The sequence below is a fragment of the Atractosteus spatula genome, chromosome 3 (assembly GCF_055471065.1).
Source record: "Atractosteus spatula isolate fAtrSpa1 chromosome 3, fAtrSpa1.hap1, whole genome shotgun sequence".
Classification (NCBI taxonomy): domain Eukaryota; kingdom Metazoa; phylum Chordata; class Actinopteri; order Semionotiformes; family Lepisosteidae; genus Atractosteus; species Atractosteus spatula.
In genome coordinates, this window is record NC_142708.1 from 74,862,154 (window position 1) to 74,878,424 (window position 16,271).

The 16,271-nt window shown below is 52.5% G+C and overlaps 1 protein-coding gene across 1 annotated transcript; it reads right to left on the reverse strand.

The window, feature by feature from the left end:
* Positions 1–7,546: 7,546 nt before the first annotated feature.
* On the reverse strand, positions 7,547–13,347 carry fosb (FosB proto-oncogene, AP-1 transcription factor subunit). Its single transcript, XM_088911558.1, has 4 exons — positions 13,198–13,347; positions 10,789–11,115; positions 9,901–10,008; positions 7,547–8,059 (listed from the first exon to the last, which is right to left on the reverse strand). Exons 1-4 carry the CDS (start codon positions 13,321–13,323, stop codon positions 7,547–7,549), a joined length of 1,074 nt encoding a protein of 357 aa, XP_088767684.1. The 5' UTR covers positions 13,324–13,347.
* Between the last annotated feature and the right edge of the window lie 2,924 nt (positions 13,348–16,271).

The window sequence follows — 16,271 nt, forward strand, 5'->3', positions numbered from 1 at the left end:
GAACAGCTACCATCTCTGAACGGCCACTTCTAGAAACTGTTCTTATAGCAACCTGGCCTCGCCTAAGAAAAAAATGAAAAAAAACTCCAGAAAGGATTAGCTGCAATGGGAAGGGTTTCACAGTATTGGACTCTCAGTACACTTCCCTGATAGGCTTTAGGGTTTAACTGTAATCAAAGGCGAAGCTGGGTTCCTGCAAGCCTGAGAGGGGATTTCCACCTGCCGGTGACCTGGAGACATGAAGGGCTGCATTCATTAAATGTCTCTGGTGGGGGCAGAGGGTGGATGATGCTAACTAAGCCTGGGGAACCAGGACCGCCAGACTGGACTCAGCGTCCTCCTCCAGGCCGATTCTCTGCAGAGCCGGCCGAGAGCCGGACTCCTGGTGTCAAACAGGGCGGTCAGAGCCAGGGTTCCCTCTAATCCTTAATGGTTGGTGTGTGCCAAATTTCAAGTTGTGCAAATGAAATTATTTTTTTTGTTAATATAGTCATTCTCATAGAAGCATAGAGATCCAAAAGACCGGGACGGCGACTCCACGAGCCCAGCCATAGAGACTGAGTGTGGAGCGAGCAGGAGCAGGGAGGTACGAGACGACGAGAGCAGAGATATCGATGATCGAGTAGCAGTAATAACGCTCGCAGCCAAGCTGGGCCTCTCGCAGCCAGTCTCGTGTGGTCAATATAGCATTTTCCAATTGACAACCGTGTTTGTTTGATTATTATCATACTTTTTGGGGAATTAAATTTTTTGGGCGCAGTTCAGTTTCCTATGTTTGCTGATTTCATTTCACACTTAGAGGGAACGTTGGTCAGGGCTCCTCCCAGGGCAGCGCCACCAGTTACCTACGCTGTTTGAGCTCTCGTTTCTCCACCCCTCTCTGGCCTGCTTTCAGAGCATTTTGCTCCAGCGCAAAAGTGCTCTTTTTTCCTCTCTTGGCACAGATCATACTTTACCCCCCACCCCCACGTTTCCATTGCAGTAAAACCCACGGCAAACGACTGCTTTCTTGTTTCTGATGCTCACGGCATCCTCTGACTGTCGGGTGGCTCCATTCTCTATTAATAACTTCAGAAAATGAGGAGAAAATTTTGCTCGAGAGCAAGAAGCTTTGAAAATCCCCATTTGTTAGTTTAAAAAACAAACAAATACAGTTAAACTGTAGCTAAAACGTCTTAACAGAGAGCAGTTCACAGCATAAAGAGTTCCAGAGGAGAGAGGGGCACCTTGCTCATTCACATGAACCCCCCAGAACCCCCTTGAATCTGGAGGCTTCCCCACCTCAAGCATCCACGTCACCTCTTGGTCACTCCGTTTCCCACACCCACTACTCATTGCTTAAAGCAGTGATCAATTTGCATTGCAGTCTCAATATTGGGGTGTGGGCTCACCCCCCTCCTCCTCTCAAATGCTGGGCCGCAAATAGCGCCTCCGTCAGTCACACATTCAACAGGGGGATCCCTCTGTGACCCCCCTGTGTTTAACACTGATTGGGACAGCCGGCAATGGAGCTGAAGACCTCATTCTGCAACAGTCAGTTTGCCCCAGTTTGCCCCACAGGTTGGGAGGGGGGGTGGTAAGGGGCTGGGGAGTGCCACACATCCCTCCTCCGTCTCTCGACAACCCCCAGAAAGACCCCCAGATCCCAGAAAAGGCTGGATGACGCTGGCCCAGCAAAACAAAAAGTGTGGTTTCCTTCAGAAGGGTCTCTCTGGGCAAGGTCAAGAATACAATCAAAAGAATAGTAATAAAAAAACAGAATAAAAAACAAATCAATATATACATCCATCTCCCCATACAGGTAATGAACACACCTGTCTTGGCACACCTGGCTGACCGCAGTGGAGTCTAGTTCTAGCTCTTCAAGGTGAACCAGCTGGACCCTAAGCCCCCTCCCCCCCCCCCCTCGGTCCTGAGCGGCCCGAGAGCTCTTTTACGATCGGGGCTGTGAGTGCAGGCAGTCTGGGTCGCAATGTCTCGGCGCCGCTATGGGCCACAGAAGCTGTAAGTGAAGAGAGAGGGGAGGTGAGAGAGGGGCCTCTGGGGCGAACGTTCACAATGCTGGGGCACCACCACAGGGGGGCGACATTCACAGTCTGCGTCCTTTAGCACCGCTGTTTCCCCTCCGCAGCAATGAGTCTGCAAAACTGTGGCACCTTGAGGCTAGTAAGGGCTGAGAGGAGTCTGCGTCTCCACTTCTGTGGCATTCAAAGAGCTAGTTCTTTTATCATAACCCTCCAGCCCTGGTCCTGGAGAACTAGTGGCCAGATCGGCACCTCCACCAAATTACCTATGTAAAGGCTCCAGGACCAGGTGTAAAAACAACAGGAAATGACATGCCTGGCCCTTTGGATATCTGTGCGACGCGATTCACCCTCCCCCAGCAAACCACCTGTCATTAGCACTGTTTCAGAACGGGAAACTACAGGCGCGACAGTTAGTCAGCAGGCGAAACGTGCCCCCGGGAGTTGAGCAGAGGACAGGCGAGAGGGTCGTGCCCCTGGGGAGCGGGGAGACCCTCTCAAGTGCTGTAAGACAACTTCAGATACTGAAGCTCAGCGCTGGGTCTTACACTCCTCGATCCCTCGATCCCTCGCTGCCGCGCTGCCGGGCGGCACATTCTGTTCCTTTTCTGACAGAGTGGCTGAGTCCTAGATTTTGCAGAAAGGAAAGGCCGAGCTCCCGCAGCTTTGCAAACTGGCAGGATCGTTTGGCTCAGTCCGAGCCGAGTTCAGCATCGGAATACACCAAGGTCAGCGAGATGTGCCATCACACGGGCTGGGTTTTATTTTTTTGGTAATAACACTGTAAATGCTTTTAATAGACCGGCTCCCACTCCTTCTGGCAGGCCTCCCTGGTTCTGTGACCCTGCTCGGATGGGAGAGGGGTGTGGGCTGCGTTCACACTGTGTTGGCTCCGTTCAGAAACGCTTCGTCAGCAGGAATGCTGCCCAGCGGATGGGCAACGTGGCACCAGGCCATCCGAATTGGCTGGCGTGCCAAACCGCACAGCTTCCAGCCGTGATCACAGCTACCGGCTTTACTTCGCGGGAGGAGCTGGATGCCGCCACTCCGTGTGGTGGCTGTCAGTACCCAGGACTGTAGCTGGACACAGTGCCTTGACGCGTCCTGGCCAGCGTGCTACAAGCTCGCCAGGTGTGGCAATCAGACTCCCACTGCGAGGCTGGCTGAGTCCATCCCGCAGCAGGCTGGGTGGACAGATAGATACTGATATATATACAATCACAAAACCTCTCCTTTTCTGCATCATCAAAGCCTGCAGCTGGTGAGTAAAGAGCTGGACCAGCTGGAGTCTGACCTCTATGACTGCAGGCTCTCAGCAGTGCTCCTGCGAGAGGAGGAGACTTGGCAGTTCGTCTGGGTCCTGCTGAACTCCGCCTCCCTTCGCTGAAGCCAGAGCCCTGAAGGTTTCCCCAGCGGAATGTGCCAGTCTGTTCCCTCGCTCGGGAAACACAGCTGGCACGGTTGCAGAAGGGCAACATCAAGGATACGCGCTGTTTGCATTTCACATTTAAATTGCCCTCTTTTCTCACTGTTCATCGACAAAGCGAACAGTGGGGTTCGGGGTTTGCAGGAGCCCTTTGATTTGCATTGACTCTTCTGGTAAGTCTCTCTGAAAAGTGGCCACCACAGCACATCCGACCCACTTCCTGCACAACCCAGCAGCCCCATCTCCCAGCCCCCTTCCCATCATCTGCTTTTCAAAAAAACGGCACCTTCTCAGGTTTTCTCGCTCCAGGTCAAAATGTGCAAAACATTCTCCGTTTTTTCTTCTTCCTCTAAATAACCTCCAGCTAATATTCCTAAACTATGTTCACGGGAATATTTTTCTTCCATATCTACACTGCACTTTGCAAGATTCACTACTTTAAAAACCTTTATGGTTGCTTTTGGATTTTTTAAGGGTTCCTGGAGCAAAAACACGTTTGAAAATTCCTCCCATCAGTGTCTCGTGTAAGAGCAGAACAGCCTGAGCACTTTGGCTCCGGGACGTTCATGGGGGTTAATGCTGAAGCTGAAAGACACTCAAACCAATCGGAATCAGGAATCAGGGAGCTGCCCTTCCAGAGGGAACCCATTAGTCTTCAAACGGTCACATGTGATCAGGCAGAGCAGTGTGGGTCTGGGTGATTCAGATCAGCTGATCAATGCAACCTCTTAAAGAAACCAGCTCAGTCAGTAACAGACAGTTCACATTCACCTGCAACGCTGCTTCCCAGATCGAGGTTGGGGTCACCCCTCGGGGCGTTCCGGATTTAATCCGGCAGAGGCTCCCTCAGAAAAAACCCACCAAAAGTTCACTGCGGAGAGGAGCAGGGAGACAAAAAGAGCCCTCACCCCGTCCCGTAACAAATCTTTCTATTATTCACGGCAGCCTTAAAGCTCGACTGATCCAAAATCTGGGTTACATCGTTGCTCCAAAAGGCTCAGCAGGCAATCTGGCTCAAAGCAGAAGGAAATGCGCCGGGGCTCCTGTCTTTAGCCTCCAGTGGGTTTCAGGCTGATGAGAAGAGCCCCGTGCAGTTCTGATACAAATCCTGGACACCTCACTAGAGAGCCAGGCACAGGTACCAGCTGGCTGCTGAGGTTTTAGATCAGTTCACAGGAGGTGTGCATTCCTGGCTGTAGGCAATGCACTGGAGTCCGGGAATCTGGAAGGACATGGGCTGTGTCCATTCGATCCCAGGGACTTTTTTTTATGAGCGGAATAGCCACCAGCATGAGCAGGTGTTGACAGAAAGCATCAGAATGAAACCCCCTGCTGAACTCTGACATCACCAAGACCCAACCAACGAAGGCACGTACATATGCCTCACCAAGATCAGCTGGCAGTGTGCAGAAACCTCATCTGCAGCAGACAAGTCCCAGAAAACGAAAGAGAGGGTAGGATACTTAGAACTGCGTTTACATGGAGAATTTGTTGCCAATTTGTAAACGTTTATCCTGTCCTTAAATGAAACCCTTTGCGATTGTATTTTGATTTTATTAAACAGTCCTCTCTTCCTTGATGGTGGGGACTTTCTCCCCTCCACCTAGAGAAAACTGAAGTGCCAGAGATCTGCTCGGAGAGATGCCAAGTCATCTTGGGGAGGCGATACATATGTTGCCGGGGTTATAAAGGTGGTCCCTCCTTCGAGAAGGAGTAAGGCAACCCCCACTGCTGACACAGCAGCAGCACACCAGGCCTGGAGCTCCCTCTGAGACACAGAGACTGGAGGCGACGGGGAGGAGCAGCAGGGCAGCCCACATACCCCCTGCCTGGTCTCAACACGGCAACCCAGTGCCTCCCCCCACCTGGACAGAGCATGCAGGCACATCCTGGTGTGCGCCAGGGGCAGGCAAGTCCAGTCTTTGCGTGCTGCATTTGTTTCTGGCTTCCATTCCATCTCAGAGCTCAGTGACCTAATTAAACCAATTAAGGGGGTGTAGAATCAGATCACCTGTGGCTTCCAGGTGTTAATCGGGCGCTGATTGAAAGGCAGTTCTAAAACCTCCTACACTCAAGGACTGGAGATGCCTGCTCCATCTGCAGGCTGTGCAAAGAAAAAGGGACCAGCTTTATATTCTCAAGGCATAAAACATTTATATAGATATTTATATCATTGCACAAATACAAACACATTGCTGGCTTAGGCAGTGAACAGCTGTTTGTTTTCCAGAGGATGGTCATGACCGTCCCCTTTTTACAAAAATAAAAGCAAACAGATTTGCGACCTGTTTTTAACAAATCCCCATCCGTTGACAAGAAGTAAATAAGTTAGACTATTTTAAACATTCACACTTTACATCCATTAAATGTATATATAATGTTCATGTATATATTTGTATTTTTTATACATAGGTATTTCTAAATATAAAAAGGTTTATAGTGCAAGATGTGCCTGAAGTTGCCCAAGAATAATAACAATTTTAAAAATAATATTATTAATAATTATAATAGTCATTATAATAACAAGAACAACAAGTTTCAAACAACCATGTGACGCTCAGTCAACAGCTTCCCTGGGCGAAAGCAGTTTGTGCTCCCGACAGCTGACAACGCCTTGCAGTTTGTCACCTTCGAGCTCGTATTCACAGAAGAAAGAATCAGGATCTGCAAACTGAACGCCTGCCGTGCCAAGACCACATTCCCAAGCCCAGCCTCCCAGAAAGAAATCCAAGGAAAAGCGGCCGAGAGACAGCGAAGCCCAGGCCAGGCCGCGCGGGAGCACAGAGGCCTCTCCCCCGACTCGTCCTGGCTCGGGCGAGCGGAGGGCAGGCCCACTTCAGAGCAGCGTCACGCAGGAGAGAGGCGGGCGGGACCCGGCTGTGCCACGCGCAGGAGGCGCCGCTCGCCGGCAGACCTCGGGGGGGAATCCGAAAAGCACCACGCGTCAGAATCTCTCCTGAGTGATAGCGCCGCTCCACGAGCCCCACGAGCCCCAGCCTGGTCGCCGAAGCGCAGCCGCAGAAATCCCACCGAACAGAGTGGAGGCGGCAGAGGACAAGGGTTTCAGGGCTCGGACTCTTGCAGGAGCAAGGACAGGGTCTGGGCGGTTTTTCCAAACAAACTTTGGAAAGCAAAACAGCTGCAAGTCACAATGCACCAGTCTGCTCGGAAAGGAAAAAAAAAGAAATGGAAAAAAAACCCCCATGACCGGTAGGTGAAGACCATCAAAGGCAGCTGCAGTCCATCCAGACACGATTGAAATCGTCATAAAAAAACACGTCAATGAGAACTTGAGCACGAGGAAGAACGATGCACACTGAGCCAAACAGAGAGACTCCTGGGATGCGACAGGCATTGCAGGAAAGGTGGTTGGGAGGGTGGGACAGGGCCGGAGATAGCGGCTGTGTTATGCCATGACGCCCGTACAACACCTTCACCGGTCTCCCGCGTCGCCCCCCCTCTCGAGTCTCACGCTCCTGCCCGGATTCATGTTCCGATTCTGGATTTTTGTTTCCAAACCCAGGTCCAGCTCGCCGCCCCCCAGCCACCGATTTGGAGATCTTGCACTTTTAATTTCAGTTCATTTTAACACCCCCCTCCCACACCGCCGCCGCCACCACCGCCGGGGGGGAGGGAAACGCCCGTGAGCAATCGCGTTTATTTTATTTGCGCGGCTCCTGATCCCAAAGCGGATGAGGCGCGCTCAGTCGAAGTCCCACGAGCTGGAGGGGCCTGGAGAGGTCTCGGGGGCCGGCTTCAGACAGCGGGAGACAGAGAGAAGACAAAAAAACAGAGAGAAGGCAGTGCGGCGCCATTGAGAGTCGGAGCACAACGGGAGGCGGGCAGATGGGGTGAGAGGGTGAGAGGCAAGGGGCGGTTTGTTGGATGGGTGGTTTTTTTGTTGCTGTTGTCGTTTAGATGCACAGTCTGCGCCCAGACAACATGGAGAGGAGGCTGCACAGGCGGGCGGTGAGGGCGAGAGGCGTGCGCGCGCGGTCGCGGGTACGGGTGTGTGTGTGTGTGTGTGCGCCTGTGTGTGCGTGTGCGAGCGTGCGTGCCGGGGGCGGGGCTAATGCGATGGCACAGCGCGTGGCGATCACAGCGCGAGCAGTGACGGCGAGCTCAGGGAGTCTGAGGACTGATCGCTGCTGCTGTTCCGCTGGTTGGCGCTGACCCCGCAGGTCGAAGTTCCCTCTGGGTAGGTGAACACAAATGAAGATGTGTATGAGGGGTTTGCCACGCACGGGGCGCTCAGCACAGGCCCACTCTGGGCATAGAAAGAACTAGAAAAGGCTACCTCCGGCATCAGCCCGGGCTGCTGCTGTTGCTGCTGTTGCTCGCTGGGAGGGTGAGGGTGGGGGGGGTAGGCGGGGGGTGCGGGTGGCCCAGGCAGGTAGAAGGGGTCCTCCTTCATGCTGAGCCCCAAGATGGACACGGACGGCCCGGGCTGCTGCTGAGCAAGCTGGCCCTGGGGCGGCTCCTCCTCGTAAGGGATCTTGCAAGCGGGCTGATGGGCCACCAGCACGAACTCCAGCCGCTCCTTCTCCTTCTGCAGCTCCGCGATCTCCGCTTCCAGCTCTGCCTTCTCCTCTTCCAGCTGGTCCGTCTCCTGGGAGAGCGAGGGGGAGGGTCAGGATTAGGGCTGGACGCGACTTTACTTTCGTGTCAAAAACAGCAGGACGTACAGCAGGATGGATCCCTGTAATGCTTTTGCTCTGTGGGTGCTCTGGCAGGCACTGTCTGAACCTATGAGCCCATGTGAGCCACTGCTCACATCTCCCGGCCACAACGCTGTCAGTTTTACAAAGCAGACAGCAGACATGTTGCAGACAAGCTGGTCCAGTGGGCACCAGGACAGAAACAAGACTCCAGCTCCTCGCTGCACTTCAGGCTCTTGCACAAATATTATACGTGAAGACACAGAAGCAAATGCCTGATTTTGATACTGTTACCATGGTCATAAGAAGCTAATGCTTTCAGTTCTTGGGGTTTCAAAGCAAGCAGAAACAACAACTAGAAAATGAGGCGTTTACTGAGCTCCTGGGGGTTGGAGAGACCTCAATCAAAAGGAATATTCTGGTTTACCTTCATTTATCTTTCACTTAAAATTAACTTTCTTAACTAAGTTTCTTGATAAATCATTAAGAGTCATCAACAGTCCAGAAACACAGGATAAAAAGAGGCAATAGCAGGGAAACAGAGGAAACTCTGATTTCCTTCATAAGGAATCCCCAGATTAAAAACGTTCTTCCCAGATTAGTGGATATGTGTTTAGAATATGGAGGTAGATTCCCATTCACGTTGGAGCATCCTGATTTAAGGGAAGGGAGATCTGACTCTAGACTGAATTCTGCTTTATTTAAGAGGCAGGTTTAACCCTCTTTTGTGGCCTGTAAGGCACTACGTAGGATTTTTGAGTACTGGGTAGCAGTCTGAGTTTTTCTGGCAGGTTGTGATGCAGGCCTTATCGACGCCTTGTTTCTAAATAGAGTAACATGTTAGTGTTTTATCATTGCATGTCGTCTAGGTGTTATTATTGTTGTTAATATTTTGTTTATCCCAGTTTATGCTCTTTTGCCAGAGTCAAAGCTCTCAGGTGACTCCAACGATACCAACTGTTCACGTATATTTTGGGCACATCTATGACAACTGGCATCATAATAATGATTTATTTTCATTACGGATTATCCTGCTTGGTATTATAATGTTCCTAAACCCCTCTATCTGAAACACCCATCCATCTATTTTCTTAACCACTTTATCCAATACAGGGTCACAGGGGAGCTGGAGCCTGTCCCCTGGCAAGCAATAGGAGCAAGGCAGATACACCCTGGACAGGACGCCAGTCCATCACAGGGCACAAACAGACACACAGACACACAGACACACCTCGGGACAATTTTCCTAGAAGCCAAATAACCTGCCAGCTTGTCTTTGGTCTGCGGGAGAAAACCCATGCAAACACAGGGAAGATACACAAGACAGCCCCCCGGGTGCAAAATTGAACTCAGGGCCCCAGCACTGCGAGGCAGTAGTTCTAACCACTGTGCCACCGTACTGCCCTTGACCGGAGATACTGATGCAACTTCAGAATTCTGAAGGGGATTGAGGAAACCACCCCAAACCTGAAATTTGTGGTCAGAAAGGGACCAAAGCAATTAGCAGGCACCATGCACCACTATGCAACCCACATTTGTAACCGTAACCTCATAATTCCTCACAAGACAGAACGCATGAAACATCAAGCTCCTGCCTGGGTTGACTCTTACAACAGGGAAGACCTGGACTGGCTCAGACTCTTACGGAATGGGACTCTGTAACACCAACATCTGTCCTGAACGACGGGGTGGTCATAATTGCACCAAGCCCCCCGAGAAGTAGCATGAGTGGGGTAACGTGCAGTGTTTTTTTGCTCTCTCTTCAGCCTCACTCGAACCCGGGGTCACTCACCGACTGCAGCCTGTCGGTCAGCTCCCGCCGGCGGTTCCGACACTTGGCGGCTGCGAGCTTGTTCCGTTCGCGGCGCACTCGCCTCTTCTCTTCCTCCTCCGGGGTGAGCTGATGGGGGGGCAGAGACAACGTGTTAACGAGACGCCGGCGCGTTCTGGGGGGGGGGTCACAGGGGTTCCCTTGGAGGCAGGTGACAGTAGCTGGAGATCGTAGGGAGAGGGGAAAGGGGAGAGGGAGTGGGAGTGGGAGGCGGAGAGGGAGAGGGAGGGAGAGGGAGGCGGAGAGGAAGAGGGAGAGGGAGGCGGAGGTGGAAAGGGAGATGGAGAGGGAGAGGGAGAGGGAGAGGGAGAGGGAGGCGGAGGCAGAGGCGGAAAGGGAGAGGGAGAGGGAGAGGGAGAGGGAGGCGGAGGCGGAGAGGGAGGCGGAGGCGGAGGCGGAGGCAGAGGCGGAGAGGAAGAGGGAGAGGGAGGCGGAGGCGGAGAGGGAGAGGGAGAGGGAGAGGGAGAGGGAGAGGGAGGCGGAAAGGGAGATGGAGAGGGAGAGGGAGGCGGAGGCGGAGGCGGAGGTGGAGGCGGAGAGGGAGAGGGAGAGGGAGAGGGAGGCGGAGAGGGAGATGGAGAGGGAGAGGGAGAGGGAGAGGGAGGCGGAGGCAGAGGCGGAAAGGGAGAGGGAGAGGGAGGCGGAGGCGGAGGCGGAGAGGGAGGCGGAGGCGGAGGCGGAGAGGAAGAGGGAGAGGGAGGCGGAGGCGGAGAGGGAGAGGGAGAGGGAGAGGGAGGCGGAAAGGGAGATGGAGAGGGAGAGGGAGAGGGAGAGGGAGGCGGGGAGGGAGAGGGAGAGGGAGGCGGAGAGGGAGGCGGAGAAGGAGGGAGAGGGAGAGGCAGGACTCACCGATTCGTCACGAGTGCGGCGGGTGCGAGTGCGGGTGGGGCGGCTGGGCCCGGGGGTGTCCGCGCTGGGGGGCGTGTAGCCGGGGCCGGAGTAGCTGGGCCCAGGCATGTCGTAGGGGTCCATGAGCGCCTGCTGGGAAGTGGCAGGAGCAGAGGTGCTCTGGCTCTGCGCCACGGAGGAGATGAGGGTGGGCTGGACCAACCACTGCAGGTCCTGGCTGGTGGTGATGGCCGTCACGGTGGGCACGAAGGAGCCTGGCATTTCCAACGCTGCGGCCGCCGCACACTCCTGGAGACAGACACAAGGGGGCGCCAGGTTAGGCCTCCACTGCACAGAGATACAGGGCAGAATTCCGTAAGTTTAGAGCTACATTAAAACACAGCACACACACTATCAAGGGCCCAGCAAGCGGCTCTCCAATTCTCCAAAAGTGTGCATTTGCAATTCTGTATCACCGGATTTGCACTTTGCACAGCTGTCCGTATCCATTGCGGAGCCCCAGCTGGGTAAACACCTCAGCCTGTCGCTTTCTTTTTTCTTTCCCAATGAACGCGATGCCTCATTGGAGGCTGACCCCGAACGGGCTGCATTAGTAACACACACACACACACAAAAACTGACAATTCCAACCCGAGAAAGTGTTTTCAAGAGTAAACTACGTTTCACCTCGGAAGATCCTACAATCCCCACCCACCGGTGGGATCGGCGACCCTGTCCGAGAGCTGCCCGCTGGCGTGCGTGACAGCGAGAAGAGAGGTGCACTCGAGCAGCACGCACCACCATCAAGCAGCAGGAGCGCAAGCGAGGCTTATTGAGGACAGAGACGTGTGGACAGGTGATAACTAGAACTGAAGCACAGGCTCTTTTTTTTGTCTACAGCCTTGTGTGTAACATTATCACGAGCGGGCTGCCGGCGGCAGGACTTCCTAGAGTAACTGGGCCGAGGTTAGAGTAGGCAGCGGCAGTGGAACAGGTTTCATTCCACGCTGAAAAGTAAAAAAGAGGAAAACAAACAAAAAAAAACAACAACATTCCGACCGTGGAATGTTGTTTGGGATGTTCAAGTGTGTGAATTAAAATTTAAATGTGTCTTTCAGAGCTGTGGTGACTAATATCTGTGAGGAAGCCATCGTTATTAATTAGGAAAGAGCCGTGATTAGCCGGAGCAAATTAATATCCAGTCCCATAAGGCACAATAAGTGCTTGCTTTCAGTAAAGCCCTGAAAGGTGATCCTTGTAAAATACACAAGTATTTTTACCTTTCATAATCATAGAGAACGGAAGCTAAGAATACAAAATGTGTTTTTAGACGGTTGTTTCTTAATATCGTGAAGTACTACTTATTGTGCATATTTCCTCCAATTACGATATTCATTTACTGGACTCCTAACCTTGTATAGATAGTTATTATGCGACGCTTTGTGTAAAAAACAAGTTAATATTTTTCCAGTCCAATGCAAGAAGTCCATTTCTATGGTGCTATGTGTTGTGTATCTCTTTTTCCCCGAAACACCGGACGACAGCGGTAAAAATAGGCACATATACGACGTTGCAAAAGTAAAATTAGAAACCCCTAATATATCTAGAATCTGGGCTTAATTTAGCTCACAGGCGATTACATTGTATTACAATATGATTAATATTCAAGCAAGCCTCTCTTGCGCTCCTACGAATGACAGCACACGCCACGTGGGGGAGGGGGAGGCGCTGCTTTGAAGCCCCCGTTACAGCCAATCAGAGCTCTCCTCCTCCTCCGCTCCCCCCCGTGTTCCCCTTAGCAACGCGACGTAACACTCCAAAATAGAACGCGTCGACGTCACTGACAGGGCTGCCGAGAGAGGACCGTGCCGGCGAGGGAGGGGCTTGGCGGGTGCGTGCCAAGCGTCAGTCGGAGAGTTCCGAGCCCGTCACCCGTTACGCAGCGCTGGAAACCCACCGCGCCGCAGCCGGCTAGCTCGGCCGGCAGCTGACTGGCTTTCCATCCCCGCAAGATGAAAGCTGTCCGAGCGCCGGAGAATCGCTAAAAAAAGACGCCTTCGCAGCTCGACGCGGAGAGAAACCAGCTTCCGGTGCTTTGCTTGAGGAACACGGAGAATTGCGGGTTTCTCTCTTGGTGTGTGCGTGTGTGTGTTCAGAGAACCTTTGTGGGCACGGAGCAGCTTCAGTGTCTGCTCCGACATCCCTGGCACGGTACTGTACGGTGCTCTCGGTTTGCTTTCTAGTTTGTCGGCTGCCCGGGTAGCCAGCAGTTTTAGCGTTAGTTCCTAAACAAGCTGTCTGCGTTTTCTACTAGGCTACTGCAAGGGTACAGAAACACATCGCTGTCACATCGTCTATTTTATGTAAAACACACACACACACACACACTTGTAGAATCTGCAATGCCCCTTAAAAATCGGCTTGACTTACTTGAGGAGCAGCGGTGGTCGGTGGGCTCCCGAAGGAGTCCACGGAGGACAGGTACTGGGACTCGGCCGAAGGAGACGAGCTGCCGCGGGAGCCTGAGTCAAAGTCGCCGGGGAACCCCTGGAACATCTCCCCGCCGGAGCCGAGAGACCGGTGCGTCCGTCCCTGCGGAGCCTCGGCAGCCCTGCAAGCCGCCGGCCAGCACACACAACACACACGGCAGGCAGGTGAGGTTAGCGACAGGTCACAGCTCGGTCTTGCTCCGAGACAGGGCAGCGCGGAGCCCGTGTTTCGACGGGCTGGCAAACCGTAGTAACAGGACGGCCCCCCTCTACATGTGCACCCAGACCGCACGCTAGACAGCGGACTGGGAAACACAGCTGTCATTTTCTACCGCGCCATGAAAACAGTAGGAGCACGAATAAGACTACGGAGCGCAACACGTCCCTCTCTACATTGTGCAGATATCATACGATTAAGACACACGATGAAGACACAGTCGCCAGTGCCTCCAAACGCAAGCCGATAAAAATACGCGTGCTTAAATGTCACCGCGGTTCGACCAGGAGAAACATTACATTTTTCTGAATGCCGGAGTCACTGAAGCACGTGCACTTCCTGGTGTAAATGAGAGACATGGAAACACCGCTCGCGGCGCTCGCTCCTCAGCCCGCTCTTCCCGGACGGTTCAGTTAGACGACAAGCGGGGGCTCTCACCTGTTCTGATCCCCTGGCCGGCTTCCTGCAGGTGCAGCGATCCTTCCCCCCCCAGCGAAAACACAAGTCCCAGCAACCAATCCGTGCGTTTCCTTGTTTTGAATTACTCCGCGTCCCCCGAGCGCTTCCTTTATAAACTCCTGGTTGTTTAACGGGTAGAATCCATGGGTTTTTCCGGTAGAAATGGTGAATGTCGTTTAAAAAAAAAAACAACAACGCAAAGAACAAACACACAAAGAGACAGTACTAAAAAATCCGCTCCGCGTGTTAACTGGGGTTGGTAGTAAGATCCTCGCAGCGGAGCAGCTTCTTGTCTTTATGAATGAAACGAACTCAACGCGCGGCATTGTAAACTAGGATTTCCTAGTCCCGCCCTCGGAGTTCCGATGACGTACGTGCCCATATATGGGGTTGTCTAGTCTGTGTTTTTGTTTGGTATCCTAGCAATGACGTTTAGGGATTCCCTCTCCCACAGAAATCGCATTGGCCTTGTAGGCTGTTAATAATAGAAACTTTTACTATCAGCGCACCGATTCGGATTTGAGAGGAGAATCTCTCACAGGTTCTTATAACCTGTGCAGGGGAGATTTATTCTAGATTACAAAAGAAAATCGTACCAAACGAGACAGCTTACAGCCAACCCGTTTCTGTCCGTCACAGCAGTAAATACGGTTTCTCAGAAACTGAACGACACTATGCGCTGTGCTTGTGCTACACGTTAGATCTTGGCAGGGTCTCTTAGGCTGGTTCCGAGAAAAAAATTAATGACAGAAGCCGAGTGCAAGAACGGACCAAATATCTGCCTGTAATGTGAAATACCGCGAAATTCCGCCTTATCAAACCGCCGCCGTGTGCCTGCAGACACATTTCGAACACGTCCAGCCCCTTACTTGATCTAGTAAGTAAATGCAAAAAAGCAGCCTCTGCATTCAGAACATTCTGAAAGAGCTATCGCCTTGCTTGCTAACCAGCATTGATAGATATACATATTTTTTTTCTATTGCATAATCAATTTTATAGTAATATAATGCATTTTTTAAAAAAGACAGACAATGTTTCGACGGCTGTTTGCAAACAGCGGTTACGGCCGCTTGCACGGCGCTCCGAAGCCATTAAAGAGAGCGCTTTCGAAGCGTTAAGCGCTCCTCGTCTCTCCCTGTTGCGAAACCGGGCGGACCCCGTCAGCCTCCTCGCGCACACAGACAGACAGACGCAGGCTCGCACGAGAACACGCCTCGAGCAAACTGAGGAAACCGCCTTGAACTTTCTCGGGGACACGCCCTGCGGATTCCCCGGCGCCTAGCGAGCCGCCAGCCCGCGGGAAGGACGGGATCCTCGCCCCGGCAGGATTCAAGGCAGAGAGGGGACTCCGCGGAAAAGACGAGATTGAACCCGCCCGCCAGCTTTAGCTGGTCTTGTTCGGAATTGGTCGAGCTGAAACGTAGGTATGGGCCGTGTATCGGTGTCAACAAATTAATTTAATATCGTATTATTATTATTATTATTATTATTATTGATATACGCAACATCACCAATCTCCATTGTCAAAATGGGCCTTTTAAGTTTCCAGCACAAGACGATACATTACAATAGTTTTACTGGCACGTCAACGAGGTCCATTTTTCCACTTTTATAGAAAAAAAAAAACACATCAGCGGTCCCGCTGTTGTACTTGTATTGTTGTACTTGCAATAAAAATCTGTGAAATGTGTAGAATCGTGCGATGGTTAAACTGAAACTGAAACAACTCTATTTAGAGGTTGAAAACCCCTCACCGGTCATCACGCGCGCTTGTGTCGCGAGGTGCTGAGACACGCGACGCCTCTTCTCCCGCTCCTCAGGGCGCGCGGCCCCGAGCCCCGGTGTCGGAGCGAGACCGCCCGGCGTTCTGCATGTCAGACCAGTTGCGTTAGGTGTTCGTCAGCTTCAAGGTTGTGTGTCTGTTCTTACCGGCACGACCCTGGTTCTTTGTCGCCCGCCACCGTCCTCTTTTACATCTTTATTGTTTTGAAAAACAAAAGAGTTGAAAAAGAACCCGCAGAGGTGACTGTATGACTGACATTTTTATACACGCAACTGGGAAGGCACAACTGTATCTGCTATGGGCTCTAGGGCGTTTGTTCCATGATTTAAAAAAAAAACCAACAACCGTCAGGTATTATCAGTCATGCTGCTTTTATAATACGTCGTGGCTATTGAAAGACCTGCGTTTACAACACAGAACCGGCGTGGCTATTGAAAGACCTGCTGCACGAGGCCGCGGAAGCGCCCCGAGCCCAGGTGCGCGAGGCAGCCTCGCGCTGTTGACATTCCCCGGCCAGGCGGGGTCACGCGCCGGGGGAAGCCGGGCGGAGGGGGCA

Bases quoted from the DNA above. Each gene is read 5' to 3' on its own strand.
- fosb (XM_088911558.1), bottom strand. From the start codon at position 13,323: ATGTTCCAGGGGTTCCCCGGCGACTTTGACTCAGGCTCCCGCGGCAGC. The intron at 10,009-10,788 runs GTGAGTCCTGCC...CCCCCCCATCAG, and splicing joins GCCGCACTCGTGACGAATCG to CTCACCCCGGAGGAGGAAGA. The intron at 8,060-9,900 runs GTGAGTGACCCC...TCGCTCTCCCAG, and splicing joins TGACCGACAGGCTGCAGTCG to GAGACGGACCAGCTGGAAGA.